This window comes from Pelophylax lessonae, assembly GCF_965119305.1.
Source record: "Pelophylax lessonae genome assembly, chromosome: 9".
In the NCBI taxonomy this organism is placed as follows: Eukaryota; Metazoa; Chordata; class Amphibia; order Anura; family Ranidae; genus Pelophylax; species Pelophylax lessonae.
In genome coordinates, this window is record NC_138776.1 from 130305018 (window position 1) to 130323652 (window position 18635).

General features: G+C 43.2%; 1 protein-coding gene across 1 annotated transcript; it reads right to left on the bottom strand.

Annotated features, from left to right (window-relative positions):
• Window positions 1-9082: 9082 nt before the first annotated feature.
• On the bottom strand, window positions 9083-12015 carry LOC309564861 (toll-like receptor 12). The gene has a single exon (XM_082269547.1). The coding sequence runs from the start codon at window positions 12000-12002 to the stop codon at window positions 9180-9182; it is 2823 nt and encodes a 940-aa protein (XP_082125673.1). The 5' UTR covers window positions 12003-12015; the 3' UTR covers window positions 9083-9179.
• Window positions 12016-18635: the final 6620 nt, after the last annotated feature.

Genomic DNA, 18635 nt, shown 5'->3' on the forward strand with positions numbered 1-18635 from the left:
TGTCAAGTATAGTGCAGATGGTAAGAGGACACAGATGGAGTATACTTTAGACAGAGTAACCTAGTGCAAGGATAGTTCAAGGTAGTCCCAAGAGCTAACAGTCTTATGCAGATGATAGTGAATAGATAGATACAGATAGTCTTGGTAATTGCAGTAGATGACAGTAGGAGATTGGTTAGTAAGAATCCCCTGCGGGGTACTTATCACTTAGATAGGTTAGGAATAACAGTGTCCATTGGAGAGGGGTGATCCCGTAGCGGGATATGGATCACCAGCGAGGTTTCCGGCTTTAGTTCAGCAAGGAAGGTATGTCAGCAGCTCCGACTTCTCAGGCGTAGGTGCGATGAACATGTGGGTTTGAACGAGCGATGAGTGAGAGCAAACCGGCGATTGAAATAGCCGCTCATAGCGGCGCTCGTCAGTGATGTCATCCGGTCTTAAAGGTGTATGCGTCCTTTGTTATACAAGATGGGACGCAAAGAGAGGAGAAATATAGGAACAAGGGTACCATAGGTACCGGAACATTACACTGGGGGGATACAGAGGACACGGACGATACACCTCCCACAGAGGACAGCCTTTCGTTGCCTCTGGGCAGCCTGGCACACATGAGCGATTACATGCTGCAGTGTCTCCACAACGACCGCCGAGTTGCCCACATTCTAACTTGTGCTGATTACTGGGTGGCCACGCTGCTGGATCCCCGTTACAAGGACAACGTACCGTCCTTAATTAACTCACTGGAGCGCGATCGCAAGATGCGCGAGTACAAGCGCACGCTGGTAGACGCGATGCTGCTGGCATTCCCACCTGACAGCGGGGCCACAGTGGAAGCACAAGGCAGAGGAGGAGGAGGAGGAAGAGGTCGCCAACGCAACCAGGGCACCACCAGCACCTCAGAAGGCAGGGTTAGCATGGCCGAAATGTGGAAAAGCTTTGTCAGCACGCCACAACAAACAGCAGCACCAGCAGCTCATATGGAACGTCTTAGCAGGAGGCAGCATTTCACGAACATGGTGGAGCAGTATATGTGCACACGCCTAGACGTACTGAATGAGGGGTCTGCCCCCTTCAACTTCTGGGTCTCCAAGTTGGGCACATGGCCTGAGCTTGCCCTTTACGCCTTGGAGGTGCTGGCGTGCCCTGCAGCCAGTGTATTATCTGAACGGGTATTTAGCACGGCTGGGGGCGTTATCACAGACAAGTGCAGCCGCCTGTCCAGAGACAATGTGGACAAGCTCACGTTCATTAAAATGAACCAGGCATGGATCCCACGGGACTTTTCCGTACCTTGTGCAGAATAGCGATGGATACCGACCTTACCCAGCCATTGTTCCATTTTTGCTCTTTCTCACTCTTTTGGGGTGTACCCTCATTTAAAATTTGTGAAAAGAAGCAGTGTTGGCTACCTCGTCCTCCTCAGGGCCAGATTAACGTAGGGGCTATTGGAGCTGCAGCTCCAGGCCCCTACCTTTATATAGGCCCCGGGTTGGCCATATTCACTGTTACCGCTCTTCTGTCACTTGTAAACACAGAAGTCTGGCTTCTATGCTCGCTTCCCCAGGCAGCTCCCTCAGAACCTCCCCACACAGCACGAAGGCCGGACAAGGAGGGACAGTTGCCGATGCATGGATGTGTTTATGGGCTTCAGAGACAGCATCCCATGTGGAATTAGGCATGCATGGCTGCACCCTTCCTCCTCTGGGTGCATGCCAAGGCACGGCCCTTAAGGCCCTTCAAAATCCTCAGCACCAAGCCCATGATGCTCTTAATCCGGCCCTGGTCCTCCTCCACCGCCGCTTCCACCTACACCGCCCATAGGTGTGCGCAGCCTATTGCATTAGGGTGTGCACCCCAAAGTTGAAATACACATGCATGTTTTGGCTACATGTACATGGCCCCGATACATTACTCTCCCTGCTGGCAAAGAGAAATAGAGCAGAGCAGGTCCGAGGGAGATCTTTCCCATCTCCTCACTGGCAAACAGAGCGATAATGCTATGTGCCCTAGGTGATTAGGGTGTGCCCAGGCACATCCGGCACACCCAGTGCGCACGCCTATGAGACCGCCACATCCACCACCACCTCAACCTCCCTCCTACTCCATATGGGCCTCGTCCTTCAGAGATGAAGAACATTGTTTTATTTTTCTGTTTTTTTTTTTTGTTGTTTTAAGTTATTTCCCTATCCACATTTGTTTGCAGAGCACTTGCCATGCTCTTAACAACGTTTTGCTGCCATTTGCAGCACTCTAGCCCTTTCCATTGGTGATTTAGAGCCATTTTAGTGCCTAAAAGTTCGGGTCCCCATTGACTTCAATGGGGTTCGGTGTCCGGGAAAAGTTCGGCAAAAGTCCGGGACACGGACCCGGACTTTTTTTTAAAGTTCGGCCTAACCCGCCGAACACGGACATCCAGGTGTCCGCTCAACTCTAATGTTAAGTAACAGATTTGTGTTGAAATTTGTGTTTATTTTGCAAAACTTTAAATGTACAAAATATTGGCCCATATCGGTCGATACCGATACGCGATGGCCAAAATATCGGTATCGGCAACGAAAAACTGACCGATATCGGTTGATCCCTACTTTGCACCCCAGATGTTTTAAAACTAAATTTCCCATGATGCTCATGCACTCTGCAGTGTAGTTGAGCATCATGGGAAATGTAGTTCCAAAACATCTATACTATTGTGCTTCTGCAGTGTAACTTGTACCTTTCTATACTGTAAAATACCTGGTTGATCCTGCCTGTTCCTGTGTCCCACTGTGTGTGCTGAGTGACCACGGTAATCATGGCCACTGATCCATGATACTGTGGTCAGTTTACGTGCCTCAATCATCATCCCCTCTGCTCTGAGTCTCTCCCTCTCCCTCTCCCCTTCCCTCCCTGCCTGTCAATTCCGAAGCCTGTGTGTGAGAGCCGATCTCCTCCCTGCCCCTCTCTTCCTGCTGCTCTTCCCTGTGGCTTGAAAGTAACAGTTAAAAATAACTTACACCCCCTCTGCTTTATCAATATACAAGGTACAATGTGTTCATTAATAGCAAAATCTTTTTGGATGGCACCGATGTGCGGTCACATTACCCTCCTCTGCTGGCCAGCTGACGTCAGAGGGGTATATCAGCCCTTCCCTCTACATTCCTTAGGTTGGAGAAGGGGAGACACGTGACAGCACAGATGTGCTGTAAGAAAATGTATTTAGGATCAGAATTTAAAAAAACCAACACACATTACTATATATCTTGTTCTACCCACCTCTGTCAGTAAACATTTACCTGGTGTCTCTCAGTGCTCCAGTGTTGTCCTGGCTTCAGAACTACTCCTTTCACTTCCTGGTTTCACAGAAGACACTGCTGCTTTTAGTCAAACTCCTGTGAAGAGGTTGGGGGTGGCTTGGCTTACCGGGGCTGTGTGTGTCTATAGATGCACACAGCCTGGCTCAGGAGTGCACATGCAAAGAGGTGCCCCCAGAGCACATGGTCTGCTGAGGAGGCACCCAGATGAGGGAGGAGCAGACACGGGGTTGGCGCTACCAGTAGGCAAACTACGCAGTCACCTAGGATGCACTGCTTCCTGGGGCACAGCTTCGGCTGCTGGTTTCAGGCTATCATCTGTGCAGTGTCTGTGGTCCCCAGTGAGGAGTGTGACTCCTGTGCCCACCTGTGGCAGCGCCGCGGCCGAGTGTAGTGCAGAGCTGGGATGTCATAGCCTGGCCTCTCTTTGTCTTGTTCCCGCTCTGCAGCCGTGATCACACAATGACTCACAATGAGAAGAAGGGGGAGAATTGCAGCTATTAAATCGGCTTCCCTGTGACTGTCTGCCCCGTGACCTCAGGCTACCCCATGCTGCTGGCTGTTTTAATTGCCTTGTCATACATTTTCTTGGATATGTACTATTTAACCACTTCAACCCTGGAAGATTTTACCCCCTTCCTGACCAGGCCCTATTTTGCGATTCGGCACTGCGTTATTTAACGGACAATTGCGCGGTCGTGCGATGCTGTACCCAAACAAAATTTACGCCCTTTTTTTCCCCACAAATAGAGCTTTTTTTGGTGGTACTTGATCACCTGTACAATTTCCATTTTTTGCACTATAAGCAAAAAAAGAGCGACAATTTTGAAAAAAAAAAAACAATATTTTTCACATTCTACTATATGACAATCCCAAAAAAAAATTAAAAATCTAATTTTTTTAACATTTTAGGCCAATTTGTTTTCTGCTACATATTTTTGGTAAAAAAAATTGCAATAAGCGTATTTTGATTGGTTTGCGCAAAAGTTATCGCGTCTACTAACTACAGGAAAGATTTATGTCATTTTTATTGCTTTTTTATTTTTTTTACTAGTAATGGCGGCGATCTGCGATTTTTTGCGGGACTGAGACATTGCCGCAGACAGATCGGACCCCTGACTGACATTTTTGACACTTTTGTGTGTACCAGTGACATTACTACAGTAATCAGTGATAAAAATATGCACTGTTACTGTACTAATGACACTGGCAGGAAAGAAGTTAACAGTATAGGTGATCAAGGGGTTAAATGAGAAGCCAGTTGTCAGTCCCGTGAAGTGTGTGGTCAAGGGGTCTGGATACCAAGCGCAGGAGAAGGGTGGCTACACCTTATTGTTTTTTGGTTAAATGTGACCCTAGGGGTGTGATTGTAACTGTGGGGGGCGTGGCTTCTGAGATGACAATAGAGACATGTGATCCTATATAGAAGGATCACATGGGCTCGGTGATAATCCCAGGGAGAAGGACGGTCGGCTGTGTTTACAACAGCCGACCGTCCTTCTGTCAGCGGGGAACGATCGCGGGTGTCAGGCGGCAATCGGAGCCGCCTGACAAACGCATCGGCTTCCCCGCTGATGAGCGGGGGCAGGAGCACGCCCCCTAGACTCCCGAGAGCGAGCGCTGTACATGTACAGTGATTGCCCAGGAGCGGCTGCCTGCCGCAGTACATCTGCAGTGGGTGGTCGTAAAGGAGTTAAGCTTTATTCCATTAGTTAAATTTTTTATTGCTCATGAAGTGATTACAGATTGGATTTGCATCACTATTGGCGAGGATCAATGCTGACAGATCCTGTCTAGGGATGATCGAACTTTTGAAAAGTTTGGTTCGACCAGAACACCCGAACTTCCCAAAAGTTTGGCCCGGATTTCAGAACCCCATTGAAATCAATGGGACCCGAACTTCGGTAGTCAAAAAACACAATGTTGTAGCCCTAAAACCCAAAAAATGCCCCTAAAAAGTGCCTAGGCTTCTGGGTCATGCCCCAGGGACTATTAATCACACAAAAAAAGTTCCTAAAAATTGTCATTTTTGATAGAGAGCCAATTATTGAAAAACAAAATGAGATTTTTTGATTTTGACTTTGGATTTAGTGTCTGGGGGGTCTAAAAAGTGTACCTGTGAAGTTTCAGCTCTGTAGCATGTTCAGAACCAGAAAAAAAAGGTTGTTTGTATTAAAATTAATATAGAACAGGGATATGGCTCCGCTAATTTCACACCTTGCCGGTTTAGTAGCAAGCGTTTTTTTGGGCATTTTTTGGGGGTTATTGGAGGCAGGCATAACATCAGAACTTCTGTGTAGGGGTATATATACACACACTTATATGTATATATACCCATACACATATATAGGTGTGAAAGTAGCAGAACACTATACTTGCGCTAATGAAATAATTAACACCAATATGGCTCCGCTCCTATCACACCTATATATGTGTATGTGTAAAATACATATAAGTGTGTGTGTATATATACCCCTATACACAAGTTCAGATGTTTTGCCTGCCTCCAAAGAACCCAAAAAAATGCCTGCGCCAAAAAAAAAACGCCCAGGTGTGTTTTTGCAGCAGGCGTTTTTTTGGGCATTTTTTTGGGGTCTTTGGAGGCAGGCAAAACATCTGAACTTAGGGTCACATAGGGAGTCCGTCAGGTGGACTCCATTTTTCTCAGCAGGGGATCGATCCGCCGATCGCCCGCTGAGCAGGCGGATTGGCAGCTGTGTCTCCGCGCTGTCCACTGAGACATAGCTGTCAGGTCCCGCTGTTCTCTATGGGGGAATCGGATGGGAATGGACCATCTGTCCGTTCTCATTCGATCCCATCCCATCCGGTGGACGGATGGAAAATAGGGTTTCTATCCGTCCAGATTTGACGGATCGGATCGGATGTCAGTGGACATGTCTCTGCTGACATCCGATGCCCCATAGAGAGGCATGGGGTGTCCGTTCACATCCGCCAAAAAAACTGACAGGCTGATCTTAATGGTCCGCCTATGTGAAAGGGACCTTACACTAAACTGATGACCCGTAGAAGCTTTTAAAGGGTTGCCAATGAAAAATAATAGGGTACTTAAGTTTTCCACTGTTTCATGGGGGCACACACATAAAGCCCCTACAGGTCATTCGTTTAGTGTTATGCAGGTGTTCTGGTGCTAGAATTATTGAATTAATTTTAAAATTGTATTTTGTTGGGAGGGGGGGGGGTGCAAGTAGCTGGTCTTGCCTAAGACGCAAAACAGTATGGCACCTGCCCTGAGCAGACAGCACTGGTGGGCAAACGCTGAAGAGAAGGCAAGGCACTGTGCTGTACAATATCATTGCACAGAGCTGGTAAGTACAATCTTTTTTTTTTTTTTTACTATTTTTTTTATTTTAGCAAAAAAATAAATAAAAGAGCCTTTAAAATTCCTTGGTTTCTAATAGCTTAGAAACATCTGCTGCATGTTAACATTAGGAGGCGACAGGCTACCAAGATTTTGCTTCCATAGAAAGCAATAGAAAAAGAACTAAGATTTCAGTTCCTCAACTGTAAACTTTGAAGATGGATTTCTCCATAATGCCTATAGCAACAGAAGTAATAAAGGCTTGCTTTAGGTAGATTTTATTGCTTGTTCGGGAATATATAAATACTCTGATGACTGCTATGGTTTATTGCATTAGGAAATAATGATGCACCAGTAACTAATCTACCACTTTCATTACAGACAATATTCGAGTAATAAAGTAAAATCATAGAAAAAGGAGGAAGTGTCAGTTGAAACCAACTAGACATACCAAAAAAAAGCTGGACTTTTGGAGGCACATAATGAGATAGATATACGCAACTCAAATTCTTAAAAAAGAATACCTTTATTGAACACAATGTTTAAAATCAGTGAGAGGTGGCAAGACCCCCACTTGAGGACAGTACAATACATGAAAATAGTAAAATGATTTGTATACATAAACAAATAAAGTGTTAGCTCAAAGATTTGTACTTGACTGTTGAAGAGTACACTTGGTTAAGAGGTCGACGCGTTTCACGGTAAGCTTCGTCAGGACCCTTATTACTCAGAACAACTCTTAAATAAGAGAGCAAAAATTAACAAACAGGTTCAAGTCATTGTACAAAGAGATAGCCAGGCAAAAACAGTTCAATATCTCTTGCATATGTGCATATGCATCAGCAAAAGTGAACCAACCTTCTCTAGTATGCGTATGGCAGGTAATGGCTCCCGGGCGGACACAGGGGACAAGTAGGAGGAAGGGCGCATTAAATGGACATTAGAGCTCATAAGATGTATCCTTTATTTAAGCATATCATTCACTAAATAGGGTATTTTACTATGTGCAAGTATTAGTGCATTGATTAAATTTCTTCTCAAGAAAATTTTAATTACCCAATGCAGTATCAGGGATGAGGAGTATGATATTTCAGGATTAAACTAGCTTGAGCTAGTAATCCAATAGTCTTGGTGAATGCCAGATTCAGTCCCTGGTGGTTACTAATATGGGGATAATCTATGATAGAAGAGAAAGACACAAAGCAAAAGATGGAAGACTGATGAGTTTATTAGAGTGTATGAGAGTGGGGCCTTGTTTGAAGATAGGGAGAGATAGAGTTATGTATGCAAACATATATATTGTATTGTAGATATTGTATTAAAGTAAAAGCATAGCCTCTTATTGCATCCTCACTTAGAGCATTAGCCCCCTGCACTGTCCCACAAAAACCTGTTAATCCTGCATTTGAAGGCCACCTATTTCAGCCTCCTGTGATGATGTGGCAATTATGCTGCACTGGATTCAGAGCACAGATACTACCCTCATAAAGGCTGTGCCTGCTTGTACTATAGTGGGATGGAAAAATGTTTTAGGGGGTGTGGCTATCAGTATTGTCACTGATAATGCACCAGCCCATAGATTGTCACTCAGAACTTGACCACACCTAGTCATGCCCACTGCTTTCTGGAAAACAGTGGGATTAAACTCTCTTATTTTTACCTATAGGTAAGCCTATAATAAGGCTTACCTATAGGTACAGTAAACATCTCCTAAACATGCACTGTTTAGGAGCTATTTACTGTACATGCAACCAGTTATGTCACAAGTGCATGCGCTCTGAAGGAATGGCCACCTGGGCATGTGTGGAAGTGACGTCATCGTGGTTCTGGCCACTCGCACAGTCCGCAAACCCGGAAGGAAGACTTGGTGCAGATGGAAGCAATTGCAGGGTTTACCCGCGTAGCGTTGGATGGCTTCATTTTCAGGTAAGTTTTACATAATGTACTGGTATGCGATGCATACTAGTACATTATGGCTTTACCATGCAGGTTGCAAAAAAAAAAAAATGAAAACACACACACATCAGTTTGCTACCCCTTTATGAGCCTTACTTCTGTTGACAAAAAACCCTCCCACTGTGAAATGCAGTGTCTGGAAGATGAGCGTGTGAGACAAAAATAAAGGAGGATTTCCTGTTTAGTTTTTAGTTAGCTTTTTAGCATTTACACGATTCAGTTGTGTTAAGTATAATATTCCTGAAAGAGCAAAGAAAGCATTATAAAATATGTAGCTTGCAGTTTAAGCAAACATTAAAAAAAAAAACTATATAGCATTTACTTCAAATAAAGGTGAAAACATAACAGACCACTGCAGATCATTTTTCTATATATGATAATGAAAATGTTCTAATAGCGGATGATGTACTCAGTCCACATGCCAAAGTAAGCCTCGGGAGATTAAAAAAAACAAACAAAAAAAAACCTATACATGAAAGCACTATTTAAATGGGATTGCCTCAATTTTCAGCATATTTTAAACTGCAGTAAAAGTTCCAGAATTTTGTAACACTTGCAATTGTATATGCATATTTCAGCACAATATTCTTTTGAAGTTCACAATTAAAAACATTTTACTTGCACTTTCTCCCAGACTTAGTGATCACTTTACGTAGTCTTGCCCAAAAGAGCTGCTGTCCTTTCTCATCACCTGGCCAGTCCAAATAAGTCTTCTTATCCAACAGCTTAGTCAGTCTATGATAATACTGCAACTCTTCTTTAGAAATCTTATCAAGGAATATCAGAATGAAAGAATCCTCTTTCTCTGTTAGTAGCCTATAAGTTGCCATCCTCATCTCGAGGGAACACCAATCACTCTGCAAGTAACTGTGGGTAATAATACAGACTGTCCATCTGCTGTTATACATACTGTCAATGATGTTATCCACAATGTTTTTTCCGATTTCAAAATCCCGGTTATGGATACACACTTTGAAGAAAGGAGGACCATTCTGCTCCAGGTTAGGAAGAAGCTGCTCTGTGACCCATAGTTCATTGTTTGTGTTGTAAGACACAAAAACATCATATTCATATTCATAATTTTCTTTGCGCTGTAGTCTGTGGTTCAGCCAGCATTTAATGGTGTAGACTATGTAGAAAATATACCACCGGATACTTTCATGGAAGAGTGATATGCACATAAACAGCAGTATACATGAAAAGCTCAGTATGAACATTATAAAACCTAAATCACTCTGACAATTGTTGTTAAGGAATAATATAAAATTGATGCTGATGTGGTTGACAAGACATTGCTGTTCATAAAGGTCAATGACGGAAACACGTGTGTCAGATTCCAGCCATAAGAGTAATCCTTTGAACTTACAACTACAGGGAAAAGTTGTCTGCAAAAAATAAATGTACTTCAAACTCGGCATTGAATCAAATACAATTGACTCTACCTCTTGCATGTTCTGATTTTCAATGAGGAGAAATTCCAAATCGCGTAAATCACTAAAAATATTTTTGGAAACCAAATAATCTATTCCAGAATTCTTTAAATGCAAAAATTTAAGATGTGATAATCCTTGAAAAATTGTATTAACATTTATCTGATTATATTTAACAATGTTATCAGTGTCATGCAAATAAAGGAACTTTAATGATGGTACGTCTTTCAGCGAGTCAATAATATTACTAAAATTAGACATATCCTTTGGATTCACAGAACAATATAGTTTTTCAAGGTTTGTAAAATTGACAAGTGGGCTCCACTGTGCGTCAATGTTTTCAAATTGCATGGTATTTTTCAAATGTAACTCTTTAGCTTCAGCGAATGTAGCACAGCTGAGGACTATATGGGGTGAATCTATTTTTAAGCTCTCAAGAAAAGGAAATTCATCTAGCACATCATTTGTCAAGAATAAAATATTGGTCTTTACTGAGATATTTCTTACTGACCTTCGTATAAAATGCCACCAATACAAATCATTCATAAAATCATAGGTCACCCTTATATCTTGAAGAAGGAGAAGGCTTCTAAATGCTTGTCCATGAAATGAATTTATCAAATTTTCGTATAAATTTAAATGTCTTACTGAAAACAAATTTGAAAATGTGAATTCATCAATTCTAAATAGATTGTTATATTGGAGATCCAAAAGCTGTAATTGATCTAAACCATCAAAGGTCAAGTCTTCAATGTGGTTAATTTTGTTGTTCCCCAGTTGCAAGCTCTTAAGTTCTTTTAAGCATACAAACTGTCCTTTTTGTAACCTAAGTAAATAATTAAAAGATATATTTAGGTGAAGTAGCTTCAGCGCTGGCATGGATTCATTTGTGCAAATCTTTAAACTTTCTATTTTATTATCCGATAAATCCAGTTCTAGTAAATTATATAATTTTTGCATTTGTTTTACCCCAATCTTCTCTAAGTAATTGCCTGTTAAATTTACCTTCTTTAAGTATTTACAGGAGCTTTTGAAAGTGTTCATTTTATATATAGAAGAAAACATTAAATAGAGTTCCTCTGTTTTAAAATGGGATGCAAAAGCACAAATTTCAAATCTATCAATTCTATTGTTCGGTAACAAAATTGTTTTGATTGTCTTTATACCTGATTTATAGAGGTCTTGAATTTCAATGCCACTCGATTCAGCAGTAAAAAGCTCCAGGTGTGGAAAGTTGCAGAGAGACTTTTGTTCAATGATGGATAATGTGTTCATGCTCAGGTCAAGGCGACTGATGTTAAAATTTACAAACTGTCCATATTTCTTAGGATTTTGTGAAGTTAGACAATCAGTTGTTCTAAGTTCATTAATTGAATTGTCAATTATAGATAGTTGTGTTAAGATTTTAAATGCTCCTAGTGATGCAGTTACTTCAGATAGATAACTGATATTATTATCTTTCAGTATAAGATGGTCAAAAATATAAAGATGATTGAATAGTGAAAAGTTGAATGCTGATAACTGTATATGAGATATTTTCAATTCTTGCAGTGAATTTAATCCATAAAAAGTTTCCTTATGGAATGTGATGTTGTTATCCAAAGATTCTGCCTCGATCCAGAGAGTGGTTAGGTGAGGAAGACTGCTAAAGGTACCAGGTTGGAATTCAACATTCTGAGTATGTATATAAAGAGCATTCAGGCTTGTGAATTGAGAGAAGACTTTAGTTTCCATTGTTCCTCCACGATAGTTTGTTAGGCACAACCAGTCTGTTTCTAATGGAACTTCTTTCAGTGCCACATGAAGCTTTACCGCCTTGTCACAATGGACTGCAATGGAAAAATTTAAATCCTCAAACTCATTGCATCTGTCAAACTTCAGATTCACAAACTGTGCAAAATATTTCTTTTCCAGAACCTGACAGTTCTGTCTTAGCACAGCATGACAAAACAAATGAGCAGACATCATGAAGAGAAGCCGTGCTAAAATGGAGCTGTACATATTCATGATGACTATTGAAGTCTGTATGTAGAGCCAGCTATTAAAAAATGTAAGCCAAAAAGGAACTTAAGAGCATTTATGATTTCAATGTTTCTAAACTTCCCCTTCATGCAAGTACATCTATATGTATATACCAGTGAAAAAAAGAAGCTGTGAAGGGAACTTGAACAGCATTCAGGATATACATTTTAGCACATTATCTCTTCATAACAACACAAGAAAACCCATGTATTAAGAAAAAAACACTAAAAAAGGAAATACATGCAAAATGTAAAAAGAAAAAAAAATTCCAAGTCACATTTTGAAAATATAGTCATGCAGTGAACACCTATATTAATTAAATGTAACTTAGATACAATCAGAAGTGTGAATGTATCTGGGGGATTAAATTATTCATTTGTAATTAGGGTTGAGCGGACACCTAGATGTCCGTGTTCGACGGGTTCGGCCGAACTTTAAAAAAAAGTCCGGGTCCGTGTCCCGGACTTTTACCGAACTTTTCCCGGACACCGAACCCCATTGAAGTCAATGGGGACCCGAACTTTAAGGCACTAAAATGGCTCTAAAACACCAAAGGAAAGGGCTAGAGTGCTGCAAATGGCAGCAAAACGTAATTAAGAGCATGGCAAGTGCTCTGCAAACAAATGTGGATAGGGAAATAACTTAAAACAACAAAAAAAAACAGAAAAATAAAACAATGTTCTTCTTCATCTCTGAAGGACGAGGCCCATATGGAGTAGGAGGGAGGTTGAGGTGGTGGTGGATGTGGCGGTGACATAGGCGTGCGCACAGGGTGTGCTGGGTGTGCCTGGGCACACCCTAATCACCTAGGGCACATAGCATTGCCAGTGAGGAGATGGGAAAGATCTCCCTGGGACCTGCTCTGCTCTATTTCTCCTTGCCTACAGGTACATGGCCCCGATACATTACTCTCCCTGCTGGCAAACACATGCATGTGTATTTCAACTTTGGGGTGCACACCTTAATGCAATAGGCTGCGCACACCTATGGGCGGTGTAGGTGGAAGCGGCGGTGGAGGAGGACCAGGGCCGGATTAACAGCATCATGGGCTTGGTGCTGAGGATTTTGAAGGGCCTTAAGGGCCGTGCCTTGCCATGCACCCAGAGGAGGAAGGGTGCAGCCATGCATGCCTAATTCAACATGGGATGCTGTCTCTGAAGCCCATAAACACATCCATGCATCGCCAACTGTCCCTCCTTGTCCGGCCTTCACGCTGTGTGGGGAGGTTCTGAGGGTGCTGCCTGGGGAAGCGAGCATAGAAGCCAGACTTCTGTGTTTACAAGTGACAGAAGAGCGGTAACAGTGAATATGGCCAACCCGGGGCCTATATAAAAGGTAGGGGCCTGGAGCTGCAGCTCCAATAGCCCCTACATTAATCTGGCCCTGAGGAGGAGGACGAGGTAGCCAACACTGCTTCTTTTCAAAAATTTTAAATGAGGGTACACCCCAAAAGAGTGAGAAAGAGCAAAAATGGAACAATGGGTGGGTAAGGTCGGTATCCATTGCTATTCTGCATAAGGTACGGAAAAGTCCCGTGGGATCCATGCCTGGTTCATTTTAATGAACGTGAGCTTGTCCACATTGTCTCTGGACAGGCGGCTGCGCTTGTCTGTTATAACGCCCCCAGCCGTGCTAAATACCCGTTCAGATAATACACTGGCTGCAGGGCACGCCAGCACCTCCAAGGCGTAAAGGGCAAGCTCAGGCCATGTGCCCAATTTGGAGACCCAGAAGTTGAAGGGGGCAGACCCGTCATTCACTACATGTAGGCGTGTGCACACATACTGCTCCACCATGTTGGTAAAATGCTGCCTCCTGCTAAGACGTTCCATCTGAGCTGCTGGTGCTGCTGTTTGTTGTGGCGTGCTGACAAAGCTTTTCCACATTTCGGCCATGCTAACCCTGCCTTCTGAGGTGCTGGCGGTGCCCTGGTTGCGTTGGCGACCTCCTCCTCCTCCTCCTCTGCCTTGTGCTTCCACTGTGGCCCCGCTGTCAGATGGGAATGCCAGCAGCATGGCGTCTACCAGCGTGCGCTTGTACTCGCGCATCTTGCGATCGCGCTCCAGTGAGTGAATTAAGGACGGTACGTTGTCCTTGTAACGGGGATCCAGCAGCGTGGCCACCCAGTAATCAGCACAAGTTAGAATGTGGGCAACTCGGCGGTCGTTGTGGAGACACTGCTGCATGTAATCGTTCATGTGTGCCAGGCTGCCCAGAGGCGACGAAAGGCTGTCCTCTGTGGGAGGTGTATCGTCCGTGTCCTCTGTATCCCCCCAGCCACGCACCAGTGATGGCCATGAGCTGGCCTGGGTGCCACCCTGCTGTGAACATGGTTCCATCTCCTCCTCCAGCTCCTCCTCCTCCTCATCCTCCTCATCCTCCAGAACTGTGCCCCTGCTGGACAATTGTGTCCCTGGCGTTTGTGTGTGCAGGAACCCACCCTCGGAGCCCCTTGCGAATGACTGCCCTGAAAGCCTTTGAAATGTTACCTCTTCATCCTCCTCCTCCTCCTCCTCATCCTGTGCCACATCCTCTTCCATCATCGCCCAAATTGTTTTTTCAAGGAGGCATAGAAGTGGGATAGTTAAGCTGAGAATGGCGTCATTGCCACTGGCCATGTTGGTGGAGTACCCAAAACAGCGCAACAAGGCACAATATATGCAAATGTCAAATATGCAAACTATGCCGCAATTTAATGTTTTTTACACCAAAAGGGTGTGTATTGAATAGCGGAATAGGATAAAAAACTGTGTATCTCACACGTACAAACACAGACTAGGCCCGATTAAATTTTTTCCTACCCTAAAGGGAGGATGAGGAAGAGGAGTATGGAACATGCAGCACCCTCAAATCTTCAGAAGTATGAGATGAACCCCAAAAACTTGGAAAGGTGGATCTCTCTCACACGTACCAACACAGACTATCCCCCAATTTAACTGATCCCCAAAGGTTTTTGATTAAATAGCGGAATAGAAAATATGATCCAAAAAAAGTGTATGTATATCACACGTACACAACCACACTAGGCCCCAATTACTATTGTTTGTACCCCTAAAAGGCTAGATGAGGAGTAGGGGGGGTATGGAACAGGCAGCACCCTCAAACCTTCAGAAGTATGAGATGAACCCCAACAACTTGGAAAGGTGGATCTCTCTCACACGTACCAACACAGACTATCCCCCAATTTAACTGATCCCCAAAGGTTTTTGATTAAATAGCGGAATAGAAAATATGATCCAAAAAAAGTGTATGTATATCACACGTACACAACCACACTAGGCCCCAATTACTATTGTTTGTACCCCTAAAAGGCTAGATGAGGAGTAGGGGGGGTATGGAACAGGCAGCACCCTCAAACCTTCAGAAGTATGAGATGAACCCCAACAACTTGGAAAGGTGGATCTCTCTCACACGTACCAACACAGACTATCCCCCAATTTAACTGATCCCCAAAGGTTTTTGATTAAATAGCGGAATAGAAAATATGATCCAAAAAAAGTGTATGTATATCACACGTACACAACCACACTGGGCCCCAATTACTATTGTTTGTACCCCTAAAAGGCTAGATGAGGAGTAGGGGGAGTATGGAACAGGCAGCACCCTCAAACCTTCAGAAGTATGAGATGAACCCCAACAACTTGGAAAGGTGGATCTCTCTCACACGTACCAACACAGACTATCCCCCAATTTAACTGATCCCCAAAGGTTTTTGATTAAATAGCGGAATAGAAAATATGATCCAAAAAAAGTGTATGTATATCACACGTACACAACCACACTAGGCCCCAATTACTATTGTTTGTACCCCTAAAAGGCTAGATGAGGAGTAGGGGGGGTATGGAACAGGCAGCACCCTCAAACCTTCAGAAGTATGAGATGAACCCCAACAACTTGGAAAGGTGGATCTCTCTCACACGTACCAACACAGACTATCCCCCAATTTAACTGATCCCCAAAGGTTTTTGATTAAATAGCGGAATAGAAAATATGATCCAAAAAAAGTGTATGTATATCACACGTACACAACCACACTAGGCCCCAATTACTATTGTTTGTACCCCTAAAAGGCTAGGAGTAGGGGGAGTATGGAACAGGCAGCACCCTCAAACCTTCAGAAGTATGAGATGAACCCCAACAACTTGGAAAGGTGGATCTCTCTCACACGTACCAACACAGACTATCCCCCAATTTAACTGATCCCCAAAGGTTTTTGATTAAATAGCGGAATAGAAAATATGATCCAAAAAAAGTGTATGTATATCACACGTACACAACCACACTAGGCCCCAATTACTATTGTTTGTACCCCTAAAAGGCTAGATGAGGAGTAGGGGGGGTATGGAACAGGCAGCACCCTCAAACCTTCAGAAGTATGAGATGAACCCCAACAACTTGGAAAGGTGGATCTCTCTCACACGTACCAACACAGACTATCCCCCAATTTAACTGATCCCCAAAGGTTTTTGATTAAATAGCGGAATAGAAAATATGATCCAAAAAAAGTGTATGTATATCACACGTACACAACCACACTAGGCCCCAATTACTATTGTTTGTACCCCTAAAAGGCTAGATGAGGAGTAGGGGGGGTATGGAACAGGCAGCACCCTCAAATCTTCAGAAGTATGAGATGAACCCCAAAAACTTGGAAAGGTGGATCTCTCTCACACGTACCAACACAGACTATCCCCCAATTTAACTGATCCCCAAAGGTTTTTGATTAAATAGCGGAATAGAAAATATGATCCAAAAAAAGTGTATGTATATCACACGTACACAACCACACTAGGCCCCAATTACTATTGTTTGTACCCCTAAAAGGCTAGATGAGGAGTAGGGGGGGTATGGAACAGGCAGCACCCTCAAACCTTCAGAAGTATGAGATGAACCCCAACAACTTGGAAAGGTGGATCTCTCTCACACGTACCAACACAGACTATCCCCCAATTTAACTGATCCCCAAAGGTTTTTGATTAAATAGCGGAATAGAAAATATGATCCAAAAAAAGTGTATGTATATCACACGTACACAACCACACTGGGCCCCAATTACTATTGTTTGTACCCCTAAAAGGCTAGATGAGGAGTAGGGGGGGTATGGAACAGGCAGCACCCTCAAACCTTCAGAAGTATGAGATGAACCCCAACAACTTGGAAAGGTGGATCTCTCTCACACGTACCAACACAGACTATCCCCCAATTTAACTGATCCCCAAAGGTTTTTGATTAAATAGCGGAATAGAAAATATGATCCAAAAAAAGTGTATGTATATCACACGTACACAACCACACTAGGCCCCAATTACTATTGTTTGTACCCCTAAAAGGCTAGGAGTAGGGGGAGTATGGAACAGGCAGCACCCTCAAACCTTCAGAAGTATGAGATGAACCCCAACAACTTGGAAAGGTGGATCTCTCTCACACGTACCAACACAGACTATCCCCCAATTTAACTGATCCCCAAAGGTTTTTGATTAAATAGCGGAATAGAAAATATGATCCAAAAAAAGTGTATGTATATCACACGTACACAACCACACTAGGCCCCAATTACTATTGTTTGTACCCCTAAAAGGCTAGATGAGGAGTAGGGGGGGTATGGAACAGGCAGCACCCTCAAATCTTCAGAAGTATGAGATGAACCCCAAAAACTTGGAAAGGTGGATCTCTCTCACACGTACCAACACAGACTATCCCCCAATTTAACTGATCCCCAAAGGTTTTTGATTAAATAGCGGAATAGAAAATATGATCCAAAAAAAGTGTATGTATATCACACGTACACAACCACACTGGGCCCCAATTACTATTGTTTGTACCCCTAAAAGGCTAGATGAGGAGTAGGGGGGGTATGGAACAGGCAGCACCCTCAAACCTTCAGAAGTATGAGATGAACCCCAACAACTTGGAAAGGTGGATCTCTCTCACACGTACCAACACAGACTATCCCCCAATTTAACTGATCCCCAAAGGTTTTTGATTAAATAGCGGAATAGAAAATATGATCCAAAAAAAGTGTATGTATATCACACGTACACAACCACACTAGGCCCCAATTACTATTGTTTGTACCCCTAAAAGGCTAGGAGTAGGGGGAGTATGGAACAGGCAGCACCCTCAAACCTTCAGAAGTATGAGATGAACCCCAACAACTTGGAAAGGTGGATCTCTCTCACACGTACCAACACAGACTATCCCCCAATTTAACTGATCCCCAAAGGTTTTTGATTAAATAGCGGAATAGAAAATATGATCCAAAAAAAGTGTATGTATATCACACGTACACAACCACACTAGGCCCCAATTACTATTGTTTGTACCCCTAAAAGGCTAGATGAGGAGTAGGGGGGGTATGGAACAGGCAGCACCCTCAAATCTTCAGAAGTATGAGATGAACCCCAAAAACTTGGAAAGGTGGATCTCTCTCACACGTACCAACACAGACTATCCCCCAATTTAACTGATCCCCAAAGGTTTTTGATTAAATAGCGGAATAGAAAATATGATCCAAAAAAAGTGTATGTATATCACACGTACACAACCACACTAGGCCCCAATTACTATTGTTTGTACCCCTAAAAGGCTAGATGAGGAGTAGGGGGGGTATGGAACAGG

Bases quoted from the DNA above. Each gene is read 5' to 3' on its own strand.
- LOC309564861 (XM_082269547.1), bottom strand. From the start codon at position 12,002: ATGAATATGTACAGCTCCATTTTAGCACGGCTTCTCTTCATGATGTCT.